General features: G+C 45.9%; 1 protein-coding gene across 1 annotated transcript in view; it reads right to left on the bottom strand.

Moving 5' to 3' along the window:
- The window catches only part of ADCY6 (adenylate cyclase 6), a 506,430-nt gene that overhangs the window by 230,493 nt on the left and 253,289 nt on the right, over nt 1–22,648 (bottom strand). The window contains exon 4 of the mRNA XM_078685913.1: nt 29–178. Within this exon, the coding sequence (XP_078542039.1) occupies nt 29–178 (150 nt within the window). The remainder of the gene's footprint in view (nt 1–28; nt 179–22,648) is intronic.

Below are 22,648 nucleotides of genomic sequence, written 5' to 3'. Positions count from 1 at the left end.
TGTTTGTTCCACCTGCCCTAAACAGTACCTGCTGTTGGTTCTCCCTCTGAAGATGCAGCCGGGCCTGGATGTAGCCTCGAGTCTCTTGGAATGCTTGACGCTGCGACACCTCTGCTGGGTAGTGAGTGCAAATCCCAATAATGTTGGTGCAGAGAAATATCAGGACATTAGCACTCAGCTAAAAGAGAAGAGAACACATTGGATGAGCGGCAAAGCCAAGGACAGACGAGGCAGCAATTGTCCATCAACAAAATATTGAAAGAACAATATTCACAGATAAGGAGTAGGGACTTAAAGAGGGAACCTGCTAATAGGACCATACTGCTACGAGGTTCAGGAGCTGCAGAGGGCACCGGCTGAGCCAAGGGAACCAGAAAAACACAACCAGTAAATTGGTCTAGTTAAAGAGAAAATGTCAAAACAACAGCAAGTGAAAACCCCGAGTTCTAGGAAAATTTGCTTTTTTTGTAAAGTAGTAAAAAGATTGGCAACTTGAGATTGTAAGAAGCAATTAGGTGTGCAATGAGTGATGGTATTCAATGGTCATGGCACGAATCTTCAATAAACAATCAATGGAAAGGTAATTACATAACAAACGTTTCATAGAATTTATTTGGATTCAAAGAGCAGGCATGAAACCAATGTTATCCTGTGAAATGATTAAAAATGTAAATAATAAATGCCAGCAGTATCGCCCAATAACTTGACTCAGATCGCGCAAAGTAGGTCCACTCTGGGGAAAAACGTACATCGTTTTTTTTTTACATTTCAAACTCATTAGTTTTGACATATAGCAGTAATATTGAATTACAACATTTAGTTTTTGCGCTTACTTTAGATTTGTATTACAAAATATATGTCAGTCCTGGAAAACAAACTAGCAAGTAAAAAAGCGATCTTTGGGTCGTGGGTGCTTCATGCCGAACTTGATCTGTTGGGGCTTACTAAAAGGCAGCTGTTTCTCGTGGGCAGAGTTTAACAGTTGGATTTCACAAATTAGGGTTGATTATGTTGTGATATTAACGAACTCTACTCGGAAGTGCAAAAGTCTACAAACGTTGTTCTGTAGGCCCAGCATTTTCTCGCTCCAGCTTTGTGTATGTCATCTTAGTATGGTTTTAGTCTGATAATTTTCCTATATACATTCAAGCGCAGCGGTTACCTCATCCCACAACTGGGCAAGCGGTGTGCTTTCTTCTGCATGTTTGGCCATGCTCTCACTTTTAGCCCATGCCTCTGTTACCTCCTCCATTTTTTTAGGTCGAGCATTCAAGACCTCTTGTATATACTTTAGTATCATACTTTAGTATATACACTATACTTTAGTATATACTTATATGTGTATATACTTTGTGGGCTCTGGATATCAGCCCTAGGACTTGTCTGATTCTGCTTAGGGGCGTTTTTTCTGTTCAACCACCGCTATTTGACTGTTTTAATAGAAAACGACAAGCTGAGAGGTCAGTAAAATACCAGAATCACTTTAGCATTCTCTAGATTCCAGTCCATAGAAATTGTCTTCCACAAGCACCCATAGACAATGATTCTTTTTTCACATTTTGCATTTTCAGTGATATGACCACCGAAGGCCCTGAGTTTATATTAAAAACAGAGCTTTGGACTATACCATTTCACGCTGAAAGGCGATATTTCTCTCCATGTGTTCCCATACCGGGCGTGTCACACAGTTTGGTGCTTACTTTCCTTCCATGTTAAAGAACAGTAGATGTTTTACCACCCAGGCTAATAAGCTGCATAGTTAAATACATATAAGGTCCCAAAGGTAAGACTGATTGCATTGCAAATGCTTGTTTCAATAGGGGAGGGTCTATTACTTTCAAATGCATCGCTATGGTTCTTTTAGCAAACACCATTGTTAGGTCAAGCTATCCATTTCCTGCTTGCTTTCTTTTGCAAGGAGTGAGTAAACCTAGTAAACAATGATCAGGTCCCATTAAGCCCTTCCTGTTGAGGGTATTTTCTAAATGTGCGGTTACTCTTCTCCAGAGCCGAGTCACACTCAGGCTTTCCTAATCTAGGTGTAGAGAATCTCCCTCTGAATCAGCATAAATGGGACAGGCCGGCCTGTTATATCCTGTTATTCTACTTATTATTTTGGGCCTCAGATATGTTTAGCGAAAATGATTTAGCTGTGTGTATCTGAACCTTTTTGTGTCACTATGAGGATGTTTGAGGGCCCTCTTCCATTCATCGTAATGCAATTCTTTTCTTAGCACGTTCTCCCATTCCTCTCTAGACCTCGCTAGACTTTGTTTATCCATGGAGACGAGGGATTTGTATAACCACGTCAGTCACTTTCGGCTGTTCCCCACTGTAACAAGCATTTACAATGCAATAGGTCTCGCAATTACATTATTTTGAGCTATTGGCATTGAAAATGTCATTGTTTTTTCCCCTTCTTAAAGCATTAATCAAATGGTGTAATGCAAAATGGCAATAGCTCACTTTGTTGTAACTGCGAAATCTATTGCATTGCTGTTGTACTAGTTTGAGTTTTGTATTGTAAATGGTACTGGCTTTTATACATGTGATTTTTTTATCACATTAATCTAATGCATTACAAATGTTAATACCCACTCGTTTTGGAATAAGGACTGAGTGGATATTACATATACCCATGTATTGATACTATGACTGCAGTTACATGAGTGAGATCACCATCACTGCAGATATAGGTGGGATATCATTATAACTGCATATATAGGTGTGAGATCAGTATTCCTGCAGATATAGGTGTGTGATCATTATTTGTTTAGATAGGTGTGAGATTATTATCACTGCAGATCGAGGTGTGAGATCACCATTATTGCAGTTATAGATGTGAGATTACGGTCACTCAGCTATAGGTGTGATGTTACCATTACTTCCGATATAGGTGTGAGATCATTATTACTGCAGATATAGGTCTTGTCACCACAAGAACATGAAAAACAGAATGGAAATGAATGCAAGTCCAGATGAGGCGAAACTGAAATCCTGACGTTTTGTGTTTATCCGTTTATTGCACTTCGTTATGGGGTACACAGACTGTGTACCATCGCAAAGTGTGTAACATGGTAAATAGTCACCATGAATAAATATGCTGCAAACATCTAAAGGTCTTAGTTGCTGTCTGAGATGGCCAATAAATAACGGCTAACGGGGCGGCGGTCGGGGGCCGAATAAATATGAATCCATCGATGGAGTATAACAACATTTTAAAAATATCTGTTCCAACAGTATGCGATCCGCAGGGAGCACAGGAAACGGGCAGAGACACGCCGCTCTAACTACGAAAATACCCCAAAACGGGCTAAAGGGGGGGGGCGTTTAACTCTGCCCCTTCCCCTCGCCAAAGAAGCCATGTGCAAGAATGTGGCAAGGGGAGAGAGGGCACGGGTTCGGATAATACACACACCATGCAAAACAGAGTCCAAGAAGTGTCAAACAACCCCCTTCACCCCCTCCCCCCCCCCCCCGATCCTGCAGAAGGAGCCCATTGTTCTCCACGCAGCACTAAACAAGTTGCAGGGCCCCGCACTGGAGAAAAACAACTTTGATTGGCAGTGATAGTATAGCGAGGAACTGAGGACCCCAGGACAAAGGAAGGCAGGGATTTGGACGGGGGGGGGGGCGTGACCAATGCGTCTAGAAAGAAATAACTCGCTATCAGCAGCTACACAATGCAAAAATAGTACATTCAATTTCTACTCGCTGCTACAAGCACGCTCACTAAATCACTTTACTGCACCAAAAGCAACTCCCCTCATTCAGGAACACACTCATCCCCCAGCTTTAAGGACTTCTCAGCGCTCATTCAATGCAATGCAAGCCAACAAGGAAATAATGCAGAGCAGTGCAGCGAAACCCACGAGCCCATCCATCCAATCATTTATTCATTCATAGAGAAACTATGATTTAGAGGCAACACTGCTGACAGTGGATCTGGGGAGCTGGGTTTACCCCACGGTGCGTGATCTTGGGTATATTAATATGCAACTGTGCTTAATAACACATCACTGGAGGGGGATGTGGGTGCGGGAAGGGGGTTCAGTAAAGGCCGTAAACCATTTTAGCGTCACATGAATTAAAATAAGACACCTGAGCTGCAAAGATCTTAGATCAAGGGCAAGTCTCAAGCAGTTTCAAGACCGGCAGATAGACAGACAGATAGATAGAAAGACAGACAGATAAATCGATAGAGAGAGAGAGAGATAGATAAACAAGTCAATTCAGCGTTTAATCCCCCAGAGTATAATTTAATTGCGGGTTTATATAGCGCTAGGAATCGACTCCCGGAGGAGTATCTCCACGCTTCGACCGCTGGGGAACCCGTCCTGGCTCACCCTGAGAGATGGTCCCAGATGGGTATCTCTAAGGTGCGACCAAGCATCCCCGGCGATCTGAGGGGGCCGTTGTGAAGATGAGGCAAGCTGATGCCCAGAGTTGCCGCGTGTGGTCTCTGACTAGAGTAGGCACCGAGGCGAGAATTATCGAGTCCGCTGACCCTGGTCCACGACCCTGCCGCGTCGGGAATCGAACCCTGGTCCCGGGCCGTTCTCTGCTTACGGGTCTGCCGCCTCTAACCAGTGAGCCACACTTCTCATTGAATACTTTTACATCCTCTAATGCCAAAGTCTGTTCTATATTTAGAAATGCCAGTACCGCACTATGAGGTGCCATATACAATTTGCAGCTTTATTATTGTTGTCATTATTGCTAGATTTGGTAGTAGTATGATTGCGCGCAGGACAGTGCGCGGTAGTGTGTGTATGGCAGAGTCTGTTTAAGGCTGCTGCAGTGTAGGTCATGACGCGTCTTGGCTCCTGTTAAGATTAAGGCTGGCAAGCCCCACTAGTTCTACCGTTCACGGGCCGCTCAAGGGGCACCTGTTCTCACACAGTAAACTGCCGGCCCCTGCACTGCGTACGCAGCCATTTATAGCAGGAGTCCCAGGGACTGACGGCAGTAATAGAAGCTTTCCACCCAGACTCAATATACCCCACAAGCTGCAAGGTGTGTGGGGAGCCAGCATGGGGTGCAAATAAACAGAACTCACCCACAAACTCCTGGGAGGTGGACAGGAGGGGGGTTCGTACACAGCCGTTTTAACAACACCGCTCGTATACTTGCATAAGATCCAGGGATGTCTGAAGTTAAGTAGCTTTTAAAACGCCAGCCCTACATGGTTTCCGTAATGAAGAGCTGCCTTCAATATCTAACATTCACTACAAACGCGCCGCGCGCAGGGAACCCGCTCGGTCTGACACAGACGTGTGACGCATGGGAAAATTCAGCGCTTTCGTGTAAGACTTTAAAACGAGGGAAACACGGAGCAAAATGCCTATAATCACTCCCAGTGCTTCTTTGTTACCACCCGGTCTCCTTTTGGGACGACCCATCGGACTGGATCCTTTGCTTCACAGCTTGTTTACATAAACCGCCTCCTTTAGATAAGAAATTGCTTCACAACAGCCGTGAAGCAAACAATCCAGTCCGGATGGGCCGTCCCAAAAGGAGAAAGGGCAGTAACAAAAAAGCCTCATTTTCAATCGGAGGCCACCGTTTACCATAAACAATGATGTCATCCAATGAAAATGACGGGCGGGGCTTCGAGCCCCTTTCTGAAATCTCCTAACAATACGTCTCGCAGAGCGAGCAGCGCATGCACGCTGCAACGCTAGGCGAGACCTAAAAAGGAGATGCATTACTTTGTGTGTCTGAGGCGCCATTGCATGCTGTCCCCATTTCACCTGTCTGATTCTAAAACCTGCTCCGTAGGTTAGGAACTGGTTAGATGGAATGCCTTTCTCTTCAGTTAAGAGTCTTCAAAGTCCTTAGTTCGCCTGGCCGCGAAACATTTCCCAACCTTGGTTATGCTATCATAGTCCAAGCATTCATTCTTCGGGTACCAAGTACCTCACTCATGCGTGGAAGATCTGCTAGCAGCAAAGCCGGAGTACACAGCAGCATTTTGTGCTGCTTGTGTGTCTATTGCTCCCTAGACATTAAAGTGCAATTCCGGGTAGTAGGGTGAGTTCTCTCAGCTTCTGCACCATTTAGTAGCCCTGCTACTAACAGGCTTGAGAGTTGTTTGGTCTGGCCACGTCTATTCCTTGTGGACTCACCCACTCTTGCGCACTCGCGACCACTACAACCGGGCAGCCATGGAATAGAGTCAAATGTTAATGGCCCATAGGACTCCCTCCATTACCAGCAAGTGCGGAATTGACTAAGATCATCTTCTATCGGTCATTTCCCTATAGATCTATTGATGACAGCCAGAGTCTTCCACCACTCAACACAAGGGTTACGCCATCTCATTGCCGCGTCTAAGCTATCTCTCGTCCTTTTTAAACATTTAAGTAAAAAGTTAATCCAAACAATAACATGCTCAAAAAGAAAGGCCTAGAGCAGAGTAAAGCTTGGTTTTAGAAACTGGGCACATTTTGCTGCACAAATTGTGTTTCTAAATCAAAACTGAAAATTAAAGGTCCTATCAGCAGGTTGAGAAACTGAAAGAAACAGATCAAGTTAGAAAGAAGAGGGGTGATTCACAGGTGCACATACATCTGTTGTTCACAGCAGTCACACGCCTCTCAATGAATACTGAGGCCACACACACTCAAATGCAGTGTGTGCAGGACAATAAGACATTTTGCAGAGAGCAACGCTGTTGGAAATAGCCATTTTTGCAGGGTTATCCCCAAACATTTTGCTTATTCCTCCTATTTTTTCCTGACATGTTTGTGTTGGTTTTAGGACTCTGGGCACTTTACCACTGCTAATCAGTGCTAAAGTGCATATGCTCTTTGAGTAAATTGTGTTATGGATTGGTGTTTCCATGATTGGCTATTTGATTTACTTGTTAATCCCTAGTAAAGTGCACTAAGTGTGCCAGGGCCTGTAAATCAATTGCTACTAGTGGGCCTGCAGGGCTGATTGTGCCACCCACGTGAGTAGCCCTGAAAAGGTACTCAGACCTGCCATTGCAGAGTCTTTGTGCAGTTTGTAACTTCCATGTTGACTTGGCGATTGCACCCACTTGCCAGGCCCTAATCATTCCCTTTTCTACATGTCAGACACCCCCTAGGTAGGCCCAAGGCACCTCTGTGGGTAGGGTGCAGTGTATGTGAAAAGTAGGACATGCCCTGGTGTGTGTGGCATGTCCTGATAGTGAATTACAGTCCTTTTCAATTTTCACTATGGCAAGGCTACCTGTTCCACATAGGACAGAATGAAAAGTTTGTTTATAACATCTTATTAACATAACAGTCCCTGGGAACTAGGTAGGAAAATAAAATTTAGTATGCTTGAACTCAGAATCTAAAGATGCATCTTTTAGTGAAGGTGATTTTTACGTTCTGTGTTTGAAAGTACCCCTTTTAGAAAGTATGTCTTTTCTTGCTCAGTCATCCCGTGTGCCTCTGATGGAATGTGGATTGCCTATCTGGGTTATGGATGACAGAAAGGCTGGGGGAGCAGGAGGAGCTCCAGAAAGTCTAGGTGGGTCAGGAAAGGGCTGAATAGACCTGGGCTGCGATGGGGGAAGGGGAGGAGATTTCCTTGCACCTCAAAGAGCCTGGTCTGCCTCTGACAATGCAGTCTCCACCCCCTGCCATGAAATCACACCAGAGAAGGCAGAACTGGTTCTGGCTGGGCACAGACACCCTCTGCCTAGAGGGTCAAAGGATTTTTTAGATACAAATATTGGGTCCCAGGTCCCTGAACTTTAGAATCAATCATTTTTATTGTGTGGTAAAACATCGTAATACACAGCTCAGCTGCCTACATCAACTTGCCGGCAGAGCGTAATCTCTGGAAAGCTACACAGCGTGCAGGTCTACAACCTGGAGGGCGACCCCTCGAAAGAGATTTCGAGCCTTAACAACTGCCAAGCTAATGGCACAAAAAACACTTAACAGATGGGAACAGACAAAGAAAAAAGATAAACACCCCCTCCCCTCACCCCCCACTCCCTCCCAGCTCTGCATCAGCCTCAAACTCCACCAACCACCTCCAAAACCCCCAGACCCATCTCGCCACTCCTCAGGTAACATCAACGGCCCCCCTAGGCTCCAAAGGAATGAGTTGCAGTATTTGTAGGTACTTCGGGCACGTGACCTTCCTCAGATCCTTAGAAAGGTGTCGCAGGAATGGACCCCATAACTTCACATATTCAGTGCCCAAAGAGAGACGTTCCATAGCCAAGAGATGCCAAAGCCTTTGGATACAATCCCGTGTGTCCGGTGCAGCCAAGGAGCCTCATTGCGCCAGAAGGACCTGCCGTGCCGCAAGCAGAGCTAATGAAATCTGCCTACCCCTCAGCGAGCGCAGTGGAAAAGACTTTGGATGGGGGAGTCCCAACAGCGTGTGTTCAGGTGCCCGAAGGAATGTAATCTAGAAAGAATCATCCAGGTCATCGAGAACCGCCTTCCAATACCGCACCAACTTCGCGCAATGCCACAACAGATGCACCAAAGTACCCGGAAGGCCACACCCACGCCAGCAGAGACCTGACTTTGCTACATCCCATGCCTTGATGCGCGCTGGGGTATAGTACCAATAAGTGGCCACCTTATAGGCAGACTCAGTACCCACAGTGTTCGGGGCCGTGTGGTGTACGTGGTAAAAGATGTGCTCCCATTCTTTACGTGTCAAGGGGCACCCTAACTCTCCCAGTGAACCTGCGCCTTTGTATGCTGATTCTTGGGGTGCAACAGAATTATCGTATATTGTTCAGATATGAGCTTACGGTCATCCTTCTTGCAGGCTAACCATCGTTCAAAGGTAGTCAAAGGGCGGGGCATGGATGCAAAGTTAGGTGGTTGGGTCACCCAGTGCGCCATTTGCGCATAATGAAAAGCATCAGACTCTGGTAGGTGGAGGTATTCCCTACACAATTGGGGGAAGGGATCAGGCCTTCAAGGTCAAAGAGGGAGCCCACCCTCTTACAGCCTTCCTACCGCCAGCGGTGGAAGACTGGAGACGCACACCCCGGCGGAAAATCGGGGTTATCAACAATGGGAGTCATCGGGGAGGGAAATGTAGTCCAGCCCTTGCGCTGCCCCAACTGATCCCAGGCTTTCAAAGTCGGGGAGGTCACCGTGGAAGAATATAGGCCCCACGCCCTATGCTTGGCGGGCAGCCACAGCTCACGCCAAATGTTACAGCCCGCTACTGTCTGGTCCATAAAGTTCCAGTGCTTGCTGGACAAGGGCCTATTCCACTCAGTGACATGTCGGAGACAGGACGCTTGATAGTAAGCAGTCAGCAAGGGAAAGCCCAGCCCGCCTGCAGCTTTTGGTGTGGTGACGAGGGACAATGCAAGCCTCAGCTGCTTGTTGCTCCATAAGAATTTATTAAGGAGCCCCTGCAGCTTCCGAAGAGTGCCCGGTGGGGGACTCAAAGGCAGCATTTGGAAAAGGTAGAGGACCTGCGGGAGAACTGTCATTTTCACTGCAGCCAACCGCCCATACCAGGCCATGTTGAGGCGGGACCAGTCTGAGAGTGCTTTGGTGGTTTGATCTACCAGCAGCCTATAATTAAGGGATACCGTTTTAGCGATAGAGGAGGTCAGCCGGATACCCAAATATTGAATATCAGAGTGTACCCATTGAAAAGCGAAGTCCCACTGCAGGTCTTGCACATCTGCGTCGGGTATGGAGATGTTAAGGATTTGAGATTTTGAAAAATTAACTTTGAAGCCCGCAACCTTTCCAAATTCGAGGAGTTCCGCCGATGGGTACCGCAGGGAGGAGTGAGGCTGAGTAAGCGACAGAATAACATCATCAGCATATAAACTCATTTTATGTGCGTCAGCACCAAACTTAATCCCTGCAATACCCACATTTGACCGGATGCGTTGGGCAAAAGGCTCCATATAGAGCGCAAAAAGTAGCAGGGATAAGGGACACACCTGCCGTGTTCCTCTAGTGATGGGAAAAAGGGCTATTTGCACCCATTCACTCGCACCGCCACCTTGGGGGCCGCACCGAGGCACCAAACCCAACGCACAAAGTTGTCACCCATCCCGAAGGCCTTCAGAACTGTGAACAGGTAATCCCAGTCCACCCGATCGAAGGCCTTCTCCGCATCAATGGAAAGAAAACCGGCCTGGGCCCGGGACCGATGGACCAAATCCATGAGGTGAAGAAGCCGTTTGGTGTTATCCCCCCCCCCATGTCGCGTTGGGATAAAGCCCGCCTGGTCCGGCTCTATGATTCCGTTTATCAGGGGGCTGAGCCTCGCCGCCAGAATACTCGCAAGGAGTTTTGCATCGATGTTGAGAGCGATCGGCCTATATGAGCCGCAATCTTTAGGGCCCTTTCCCGGCTTAAGAATGACTGTAATCGCTGCCTCTGACATGGAGGGGGTCACCTCTCCCGTATCGAAAAAGGAGTTGAATAGACGGGTTAAAAGGGGAGCCAGCTCCACACAGTAGGTTTTATAAAATATGGAAGAGAAGCCATCCGGCCCCAGGGATTTAGCTACCTTCAGCCGAGCAATCGCAGATATGACCTCCTCTATGCGGATCGCGGAATCTAAAGCGTCCACCGATGTCTGGACAAGAGGCGTAGTGGCGCAGGACGCCAAATAGTCTGCTATTCCCCCAGAGTCCACCTCCTCCCCCCTGTACAGGCCCTGATAGTACTGTCGAAAGGAGTCTACAATAAGGGCATCAGTGGAATGTTCAACTGCCTGAGGATCTCTAATGGCCTGTATGGCCGTTAACTGAGCCCGTGCCCACAATCTATGCGCCAACATCCTCCCCCCCTTTGTCCCCGCTGAGGTAAAATTTATGTCGCAAGCGCAATAAGGCGTGTGCAGCTCTATCTAAATCAAGGTGCATCAACATGCGCCGTTTCGTCTCCAACTCCCTCCACACTCTCGGGCCCCCGGCCTCTTATGTATCGCTTCCAAGGCACCCACTTCCCTCTCTAACTCAGCACGCTTCTCTTTGCGTAATCGTGTATATGTTGCCGCAAGCGCAATAAACTCCCCCCGCACCACTATCTTCAGTGCCTCCCATACCGACGCTAGGGATGTGCCTTCCAGTTCATTATCTGCAAGATAATTAGTAATAGTATACCGTATTCGCGTGACCACCGATTCTGAAAGGAGCAGGGAGTCACAGAGGCACCAGCCGGGCGGCGGCAGACGCTGACCCCTGAACTTTGGAACTCTTTTGGATCAAGAAGACTGCCAAGAAAAAGCGCTGAAGAAGCTGTGAGGAGGGGGACTACCACTTTGCTGTGTGCTTTGCTGTGTTGGCCTGCAGTGGCTGCTTCTGTCTTGGGCAGTGAAAGGACTGGACTGGACTTTCTGCAATCTACTTTGGGAGTTTCTCCAAGGGCTTGAGTTAGAGCTTGCCCCTTGTTCAAGAAGTCTCAGGAACAACAAAGACTTCAAGCTCCTATGCCTGCAGCACTGGGGACTCGATGCCGCTGCTTGCACCGTGGTTCGAGGGCACCGCTTGTAAAGTTACACAACGCACCACCCTCATCCCGCACCGCAGCATTGGTCTACTGACACCGGCACCATCGACTCCAGTTCGTCAGCTGATGACAATGCTTCAGCAACAACAACGCCGCTGCTTGCACCGTGACCTGCCAGCACTGTGACGAGAACCGCCTTAATCTTACACCGCGACCCTGGTCTCACCGACGACGCCATCAGATGCCGCCACGAGCCACTGCTCGCACCACGACCTGGCACCACCCGGCGCACCGCTGCACTTCGCACCGCAGCACACGACGCCTGCCGATGCCAGCACTCCTGACTCCATCAGAGAGGAGATCAACCTGCAAAGCATGCGACTTCGAGGGCCCCCGACGACTCCTGCACCGACCTCTGGAACCAACGCCTATGGACGCCGTGCTTTCGGAAGCTCAACGAGATGTCGCTGACGCACTGCATTTCTAAAAGGTACTGTTTGCAGGTCTTCCCGACACCGTAGCTGGTCCGCGACGCTGCGGTCAGCCAGAACTGACTTGAGTGGTGGTTTCTGCCTGGCTTTGGCACATGACCTAGCTCGCCAAAAACCCCATTGCTAACAAACGCAATCACAAAAGCGACTATCGCTGGAAGGTATCTTAAACTACAACTGCATAAGCAGGAAGACAGCACATATTGGAGCACTCAATCACGAAATTTGAATACAGCCCGGGGTCTAAAGCAAACTACAATGCCAGAGGAGACCTGGTGGGATGGAAATGCCCTCTGCGTGGTTTTAAGAGTGAGCGAGCCCTGGTCTTAGCTACTGAACAGCAAGTCTCTAGTATGTTGGCATTTTTGTGGCACCAGTATGTGGGCTCTGTGGTCTGGAGGGAAACCCAAGTGTACCTTCCTTGGACACGGGGCTACGGTCCTTGTGTTGGCAGACATGCCTACCAGCATCGGATTGGGAAGGCGGGCAGTCAGGCATTGGCCGATGGGCTGGTGCCTAAGGGTCACCTGTGGGCCGGTTTTTGTCAACCGGCCCACAGAGCCTTATTGTCTTCCCCACCAGGCCACTGTAAAGGGGGGGCAGCATCATGAGCAAGGAGACTCTGAGGGGGTTGCTTTCAGCAGCGTCGCTAGGCCAATATTGTTCTGTCCGCTGCAGACTTTATCTTGGCCTCCAATGGGGCCGGCGCAGACACCCAGAAGCAATGTCCCACTCCCCTGCTGTGGGCCATTATCACCTCAGCTCCCCTGGAGCAGCAGCAGCTCTGTGCTTTTCTTCACCCCTCCCCTGCCAGGCCATCACCCTGAAGCTAAGGTTGGCTGGGCTGAAGTGAATAAAGGAATGGCCTGTCATTGGCACCTCGGCTACAGTGTCTTTCAGGCCTTGGTGGTGGGGTGGGGGCTTATGTTTCTATAAACCTCGCTGTGAAGCACCTTTCCCAGAGGAGAACATTTAGATAATGTAATGGTAGGGTCAGAGCAGCCGAATGTAGAACTATGGAAATAGGTTCATGTCCTAGCCTAATCTCAACATCCTGTGATTCTGAGCAAATGCCTTAATTGCACAAGGCCTAAAATAAAAATGAATTTGATCTTCTGTAATTTAACTGGTGTTCATATAATTGCGCCCATTGGCCGAGTTTATGCTATATAAAACTACAATAAAAAAACATAACTTTCTGTTTGCTCATTTTTTAAGAATCTGCAAAGGCTGGAATTTAATAATGAGAAAGGATTCTTTATTCAATAATAAAAAAGTCTGTATTCCTTCTTAACATGGCTTTTCTTCCTGTGTTTAGTTGTTTTAACTATCAGTCACAGATCATTAAAGAAGCTTTAGACCACATTTAAAATGCTTTCACCTTACATTTATTGTTCAAACTTCGAAGTACATATCGATCATGGGAGAAAATATCAGCTTAAGGTGTTTTTCTTCATTTTCTTACTGGCAAGGGCATTAAAATACTTTGCCTGCCAAAATGTAGTGCTTCTAGTTTTCACCAATGTTTCTGGCTCTAAGAGCTTTAAAATACATAATTTATCAAATATTTCTATAAAAATGAGCCAGATGAGACTAGCCCAATGCTGTTTCATGAACGGGCCTGATCTAGAAATGAGGGCGACTTTTTTGGGAGTGCCTGGGACGAATTGTGATCCCAATACGACCCTGAGCCTGGCAACATATATTGTAACCCCAGAGGTTTGTCTCTTCCCAGCCCTGGCGAGTGCGTTAGTGACCAAAGACCTAGAGATCTGGCCGAATTCTGTAGCCGGGGCCTCTCACTACACTTCAAGTGCATAGCAAGTGCTCTCATCCTTGAACTGGCCTCAGAGCAATCAAAGCAGTGGCCGGCGGAGAGCGAGACATGCTCTCTGGAGCAGAATGGGCCACTGCGTTTTCGCTGCCAACCCGTGACCGACTGAGCATCTATGGCCTCGAGAGAATCAGTCACCACCACCAGCAGTGCAATGTGCAACCAGTGCTGGGAGGCACCCCTGCGATCTTCTACCACCAGTGTCGTGCGACAGGGACACCGGAGCATGGGCTCCTGAGAGCACGTCTTCGCCTTTGGGTGGCACTAGTTTTGTATCCGGGCCTGCACCACACGGAGGACGGCGAATGCTTCCCGAGGGTGACCACAGATCAGCAACCTCCCGTACATCTAAGAGGCGGGCTGAATGCGTTGAACAACAGCAGGGATCTCATGACTTAAGATATCGCTTCTCCAACGAGTAACTCGGGAGCTACCAGTAGCTCTCCAACTACCTATATAAGCTCTCCTGCATGCAGTCCCAACTTGCTAAATTAGAAGCTTTTGCTTAGTTGAATAAATATTTGTATACTAAAGCTTAAAATTATGTATTTCAGAAGAAAATGCTGCAACCATTTTACTCAAAATATTAGATTATGAGCTTTGAAAATGCAATTCCAAAATATATTCAAACATGTGGTGTTGATAACACTTAATAATAATATTACTTTGGTGCCAGAGGCACTGGAGCTATGATTGCTATGTATTACCCACATCGAGACTTTCCGCATCGACAAAGCCTTTTCTTTTTACATCACGGCTAGCAATCTTGCATGATGCACTGAGGTGATTACAGATGGTAATCTTGCATATGGTGGCCACCAATGTGATTTTGCCTGACGGGATTACTATTACAACACTATTAATAGTAGCGCGGGATGATTTTAATTGAACATAAGTAGCTCTTATATCACCAGGCTGTAGATTCCTTATTAGCAACTATTGTTTTGAGAGTTCTGAGTCTCTAATCTCACACCACCACCCTTAACAAGTGTTGCACTGTTCACCATATTACCCTAAGGGTTTGCTCCATGCTCAGTTATTAGTGGTCATAGCAAGTCAGCCCGGAACATCAGTGGTGGACTGACAGCCTCCTCATTTGAGGCCCAGTGACTCCTGTGTACTGCAGTACCCCGGAATGGGTTTTAACAAGGCCACTGTGAAAAAATGGGAAGACTTCAGTAGACAAGTGTCTCAGTTTTAATGCTACAATATCCACTTGTTCTGAGAGAGCAGGCCTCACTAAGCTGACAATGTAGATTCATGAACTACCTGCAGTGCGTGTATAAATACCAGCAGTGGAAGCCCCTCCACTAAGGCGTCGGAGAGTTGCCCCACTGCTTTTCACAGTGTACCTAAAGGAAAAATAAAACGATAACTCGATGCGGGGCAGGGTGGCGCTGCTCAGCTCACAGAGCAAGGGGAGGAGTGGTGGGCAGTCTGTAAGTGTGCACAAATATTTGGCTAGCCTTCTTGGGCCGATCAAACAGTCATGGGCACTTTGCATGTTCTCAGCCTGGGTGGAGAACATGCCCAGGATCCCAGTCCACAGCTGAGAGCCGAACCTCAGTGTTCCGACCGATCACAACACTGCATTGCAGAGCTGTGATTGGCTTCGGGGAGCCTGGGGGCTTCCTGTTCCAGCCGGATGCGGAGAGACACGGCGAGGAGGTACGTATAATTTTCTTTTTTCCCGTAATACTAAAGTTAGCGCCCCCAGTATACAGCTTCCAGAAAGGCCCAGTTACAATCAATGACACTCATCATAGCACAGTTTAGAAAACTGCCCCACATGGCACCCAGTGCAATGTGCTGCAGGAACCACCTACACACACACAGGAGCATTTTCATAAACACCTGGTCAGCAACTAAAGAGCGTTTTCACTAGGCCCACATTAGCACCCTCGGCACAGTTACCATAACGCATCAGTAACCCACACTGCAGCTCCTATAATGTCCCACTTGGCACCCATTCCATTTCCCATAATACTCAAGTTAACACCTGTAATACATAACAATGGCTCGTAGACATATGAATGCAACAGTGCTACCAACCAAATGGTTATTTATTCCAAACAATAAATCAAGAAAATGTTTCTTTATTAAAGCACTGTATAACTCACAACACGCCCTTGTGTTGTCAGCCTCACTGTCAGTCAAGTACCTCATTTGCCTATCGAAAGCCCAGGTGTAGTCACCCTGTGTTTTGACCAGCCTAATAGCTCAACTGTCGGCTACACCTACTGCTACCAATTCTTTAAAATAGCGTTTTTAAGCTGTTGTCCATGGACCACTAGGGGCAACCAACACTGGAGATCCCCAATGGTTTTGACAATATGATATTAGCACATTTATCAATTATATGCACATAAAGAAGTAAAATAGAAAATAAAACATTTTAAAACACCATCTCGATGCGAACAAATTTGTAATTGAAGGCTAAAAATTAAGTAGGCATCCTTTGATTTGTTTGTGGGACCAACACAAGTACAGCAAACAGTAATATGAACAACTGGTAGCCTCAATTAACATACTAGTATACGCCAACCAAAAGAGGATGCACTAGAAGCGAACCAGACAAAATATTATCTTCGAGTCTAGCAGACTGCTTTATCTTTTAGAAAAAAAATAGAAAAGATCCAACAATCCCACTTAAATGACAAATTCGATTTTTTTAATTTTTTGGGTTGTCAATTAAAGAAAATAGTTCAAAATGTGTGCATTTGTTTGAGGTATACCTCTTTATGTAGATTTATGTATTTGCTTGACATTCAAATCGTAGAAATTGCATAGGCCGGGGCCCCCAGCTTCTAATTGTGAGATCCAGAGAAGTCAAAAGGTAAGAACCACTGCTTGAAGATATACTTAGAGCGGGCTTTAGCTCCTCATAGAGAGGCATTTCTCATTCATTCATGCTACTGGGTGTTTGGTATGTCATCCCGTCTTCTAGGGAGTCTAGTCTAGTCTAGTCTGGACATTTGTATTGCGCACATATCACGGCCAAAGGAGTCTCATGGCGCATGCAGACAGTCCTGAGAAGGAGGTGAGCCATAGAATAGATTTAGCAGAAAAGCCAGGTTTTCAATTTTTTTCGAAAGTTCATATATTCAACGATAGTACGGAGACTCAGAGGTAGTTTATTCCAGAGGGATGGTGCCATAAAAGAAAAGGCGCGACCACCATTTCTGGCAGTTTGAGCTCTGAAAGGCGTGAGCAGTAACTTAGTGCTCGATCTCAACTGCCTGCCAGGCGTATACCATGTACGTTTTTGGGTCCAATATTTTGGTCCCCGTCACTACAAGTATTTGTGAACCAGACATAAGGTCTTAAAAGTAATCCTTTTTTTACAGGGAGCCAGTGTAAGATTTTCAGACACGGCAATGAAGGAGATCTTCGGGGCAGGCCTAAGACCAGACGAGCAGCCGTGTTCTGTAAAACCTGCAGTTTCCTGATATGGCACTCGTTTATGGCAATGAGTAGTGAATTGCCATAATCTAGTCTATTTACAATCAGGCCCTGAACCAGAATTTTACGTGCTTCAGCTGGTATCCATTTAAAGACTCTGCGTAGACTACGCATAATTCCGAAACAGGTGCCCACAGTATGGTTAACTTGGTCGTTCATGGATAACTTGTTATCCATGCGGAAACCTAAGTTGCGGACAGATTCCTTTGGGACAGGACACTCCCCCAGTTCAGAAGGCCACCAGTCCTGGGTCCAGTACTCACTCGCTCTCCCAAATAACATAACCTCAGACTTACTGCCATTTAGCTGAAGGTGGTTTTGGCTCATCCAGTTTTTTACCTCTACCATACAGTTTCTAAAACGCCTTTTTGTCTAATTTGCGTCAGGGCCAAGTGTGACCAGTATTTGCGTATCATCGGCGTACGACAGTACGTCAAAGCCGAATGCTCTGATCACTTTGGCCTGGGGGCCATGTAAACATAAAGAGCGAGGGGCTCAAAATAGAGCCCTGAGGCACAACTCTTATGACAGGCCGAGTACTGGCCAAGGTTTTATCTACTTGTATTGTGGTCGTCCGGTTGGCCAAGTAGCTGACAAACCATCTCAATACCTGCCCTCTGACACCACACTCCCACATCCTTCTAATCAAGATCTGATAAGAGATGGTGTCAAAGGCGGCCGACAGATCTAAAAGGACAAGAATAGAAGATTGACGTTTGTCCAAGGCAAGCCTAATATTGTCAGCAACCTCGATCAGTGCTGTTTCCGTGCTAAGGGCAGCCCGGAAACCTGACTGTGATGGATCAAGTAGGTCATTAGTCTCCAAGTAGTTAACCAGTTGTTCATTTACAAATGCTTCCAACACTTTCCCTGAATATGGGAACAAGGAAATGGGACAATAGTTTATAAGGGCATTTGCGTCTGCACCAGTTTTTTTTAACATTGGTCTAACTCTTGCCGCCTTCCAGATTTTTGGAACCTCCGCTTCTTTCAAGGATTTATTTAAAAGGCTAGAAAGGCAATCCACTAGCGCCGGGGCAAGGATGGCAAATAGTTTAGAAGTTAATTGATCATTAGGGGAGCCTGATTTAATTTTCCGCCCTACTAGCATGTTTTTTTCATTATCAAACAATTCAAAAGTGGCCCACCTCGAGGAAGATTCATTTATATATGAGGATTCATTTATATATGAGTCCTGGTCTGGATGCTGAATGGATGCAGTGTCCAGTCCGAAGGAATTGCATATATTTGTGATTTTATCCTCTAGGAATTTAGAGAGCTCTTCCGTCCATTCTTCAGTATTTGGTGTTGATTGTGGACTTTTAAAGGAAGCAAATTCCTTTAAAATGTGGTGAAGCTTTTTAGAAGAGTTCTCAGCTTTGGTTATCCGTTCAGCTAAATGCGTTCTCTTAACAGTTCTTATTTCCCTCATATATTTGGTGTGTAGGGTTTGATAGGTTTTACGGTCATTTCAGTTTTTACTTTTCCGCCAGGTTTTCTCGGCAGTTCTTGTCAAGGTCTTAAGATCTTTTAATTGGTCAGTAAACCAGGGTGAAAATTTCTCCCTGCACTTGACCATTCGTAAAGCAGCAATCCTATCCAGTGCCCTGCCGATGGCTGACTCCAGATGAATTGCTGCTAGGTTAACATTTGCCTTCAGATCTATTGGGTCCATCTGAAAATTATATGAAAAGGCAGCAAGTGTGATCTTTTTCATATTTCTGCATGCTTTTTTGTAGGAGTACTTCCTTGGCAATGCATAAGGGACTACTTTACATTCAATTATCACATTATTTGTCGCATTCATTTCTTTATCTCCTATGGGCATTCTAGAGAGATTAGCAAAGCCAATGGGTCTGGTTTTAATGTGCTAAACACCATTTGGGTATGCAACTCAATCAAACAGCGTATGTGCAAGCTTTTTTTTAAAAAAACTGTGGCAGGCATTGGCCCTCTCCCACTGAAGAGTCAGAGACAGACTGGCAGGACAAGAGATTCTGAAAACAGTCAGAAAGACTAATTTGCAAAGCCTATAGGAGACATGCATTGTGATATTTCAGAGGAAGTACAAGCACATTGTGCCTTTTTGTGTAGGTAGTTCCACACGGTGGGCACCTTCACTAATTTTTGTAACCAAGATTTAGGGCCTTATTACGAGTTTGGAGGACCATGAGCTGCTGCACCCGCCGTCCAACCATCGCAAGCTCAGCAGTCTGACCACTGTATTACAAGATGAGCGGATTTCTATTGCTAAGACTGAACCCCCTACACCGCAGATTGCCGGGGTCACGGTCTGGGAAAAGCAGCTGCCATCAAGTGGTACATAGGAGTTTTACCACCCTTCGTATTATAGATTGGCTTTCTGACAAGCTGACCGTGGCGGTGGGTCCACCAGCTTCAAGTCAAGGGAAACTAAAGATTTCGGGTGCCTACTCACCCCTTTCCTGTTATTTCAGTCCAGAGTTTGATGTGGATCCCTTTCTTCAGGTCCCCCCGTTCACAGCAGCATCTTTACCCCAAGGATACAATATACAGGGGAGTTATTTTTGCACCATATATCCAATGCCTGGACTACTCAGATATGGGCCATACTCCAGCAATCGGTAGGAGGTATTTTTCCACATGTATCATGAATATGTGTGCATTTGAAACATATACAGTCGAAATGCTCACACAGGGATCGATACATACAGAAAACTAATCACCACCGCCACTAGATGTCTGCAGCCACACCGCAGCCATTGTGGTAAACTCGTAATACAGCGGTCGGAAGACCCCCAGCGCTGTGGTCTTCTGGCGGATGCAGCATTTGGGTTGTCAGACTGCCAAACTCGTAACCAGGCCCTTATTCATAATCAGACGTCGACCCAGAGCAAAACCGAGAAAGGCAGGAAAGGGAAAAGGGATGAGAAAGTTGGGGAAGAGAGAAAGCGGGTAAGAAAAAGAACCTGCAATGAATAGTAAGGTGGAGGTAGATTAAGAGCCTTGGTATTCGGCAGCCCCAGCATTCGGCAGACTTAGGCACCTTTGTGTGTGTTCTTTTATTTTTGTTTTATAAATAAAGCACTGTAGACATGCCAAGTGAACTATTTTCCATTTCTTTAAGGTGGGCTCAAGACTTGTTCGAAAGGGTGCCAAAAAAGGGGAAATAATAACTTGGCTCCTGTTTTCAGGCCCTCTCCTCTAATAATTGGGTGAAAATACACTCTAGGCTGCATACTTGTGTGGGTCTCGTTGAGCCGGCAGACAATGCATGTCCTTGTTAGCGTTACTGATTGTCCCTGATCAAAAACAAAAATGACCAATTCTATGAAAAATATCCTATACTCATGCCAAAATGTAATCAATTTTAGTGTGATATTTTTCCTCTTTTTAGTGTTTATCACTTTTATACCCCTAGGGTCTGACAGTTAGAAACAAAATGTCAAATTAATTAAATAAATGATATATAGGATCACTTTAAAAAGAAGATACAAGAGATTCAGTGGCGTAATAAAACTGGAGGGGGCCCCCCTGCAAAGTACATGACGGGCCCCCCTGGACCCTGTCAGGAGCTCTCCGGCCAGAGGCCCTCCTGGAACGGGGGTTGCGGAACTAATGTCACCCCACTGGAAAGATTGCGGACAGATGTGGAGCAGCTGAGGAGGCACACAGGTGACTCTAAAGCAGTCCATCAATACTCAAAGTACGGCCTGGGGGCTGCTTGCGGTCCTCTTGACCTTTATATGCAGCCCCCATGGTGAACAGCAGCACTAGCTGCTGAGCACTAATATTTTTGAAAATAAATAAATGGGCAAGCATTTATTAAACTGCAAATAAATGATTGCCTGTTCATTCACCATGTTTTTAGACCTCCTTACACAATCCCTGATCCACCCAGACCCTCTACCGCCACCCTGCTGCCATCAGTGCGGCCCTCGGTCACACCGCAGACAGTACTTTGCGGTCCCTGGGCTAATGTTTGCGAGTACCTATGCTCTAGAGATACCAGGATGATATGTCTAAATCACAAGGCGAAAATGCATCTTCTATAGCTTTGAAGTAAGTTATGAGTACACAGAAGCAAGCTGTAATAATAACCAAAAACCCAAAGGAGAATAAATGGTAAGAGAAGATGAACCTTCACTTTAAGAGCTTTACAGTATCTAGGCCACGCGGGTATTCATCTACAGACCTGGTTCACGTGCGGCAAGGCACGCAAAAAGCGTGTGCTGAGCTCCATGTGGTTGCAAAGCAGAATGTGCCACAGGGCAAATGGAGGGGACAATTTTAAAGATTATATTTGGTGCAGGTTGCAATACATCAGGCTGTGCCTGAGTCCAAGAATTAACTTAGTTTTCATGCTTAAGCTAAAGGAAGTTATCTAGTAACTTGAAAGTTTACCCATACACCCAGTTTAAACAATATGGAAGAGCTTTTTATGTAAAGTATCCGAATCTTTATTTAGAATTGAAGGTGTGAATGGGTAGGAGGACTAATAATAAAGCGATGCCTGGATAAACAAATAACTTTCAGCGGAAACCTCATTTTAGTCCTGTAAACATCAACAGATTAGATTGCCTGATGAACAGATACACAATACTTCATTAACCCTCCCACCAGATGTTATCGCTACGAAATATTGGCTGGACGATCCGAAATCGGTTGTGTGAGTGGCTGTATGGATCAGTGAGTGGGTATGTGAGTGCTTATATGGGTCTGTGAATGGGTGAGTGGTTGTGTGGGAGTGAATGTTATGAGCTGTTCTATGGGGTGTGAGTGGTTCTGTGGATGATGTCATTTGAGATGTAATCAGTGATGTCACTGACCATGTCATGAGTGATGAGATTTGTAATGTCATAAGCAGAGCATTGTGGGGGCGTAAGTTATAGTTAGCTCAGGTTACTATAACTGCTAAATTTCTATGGTTTTGTACGATTGAAATCTGAGCTTAACTATTATGTCCCTGTAAACTTTGTTTTTTTCAGAGAATATCTATATCTATAGCTATATCTATATATCTATAGCTATATCTATATCTATATATCTATATATATAGCAATATATATATATATATATATATATATATATATATATATATATATATATTTATATATATCACTCACAAAAATAATATTCCGGCACTCCGCTTGATAGATGAAATTGATGTTTATTTGATATGCTGTTAAAGGCTTTAACAGCGTATCAAATAAACATCAATTTCATCTATCAAGCGGAGTGCCGGAATAATATTTTTGTGAGTGAGATAATTGCGAGACCCTGTCCCGGTCTCGAATCCGGCACCAACTTGCCAAGTGCTCCTTCTGTGACGGGACAGCTCGTGATTGATATTGATATATATATATATATATATATATATATTCAAATTCAGCGCCTTGACACTCCACCTTGGTCTCCGCACTCACAAACGGGTGCTTCACAGC

The sequence above is a fragment of the Lissotriton helveticus genome, chromosome 1_1 (genome assembly GCF_964261635.1).
Source record: "Lissotriton helveticus chromosome 1_1, aLisHel1.1, whole genome shotgun sequence".
NCBI classification, from domain to species: domain Eukaryota; kingdom Metazoa; phylum Chordata; class Amphibia; order Caudata; family Salamandridae; genus Lissotriton; species Lissotriton helveticus.
This window is presented reverse-complemented; position numbering and strand designations above follow the sequence as displayed.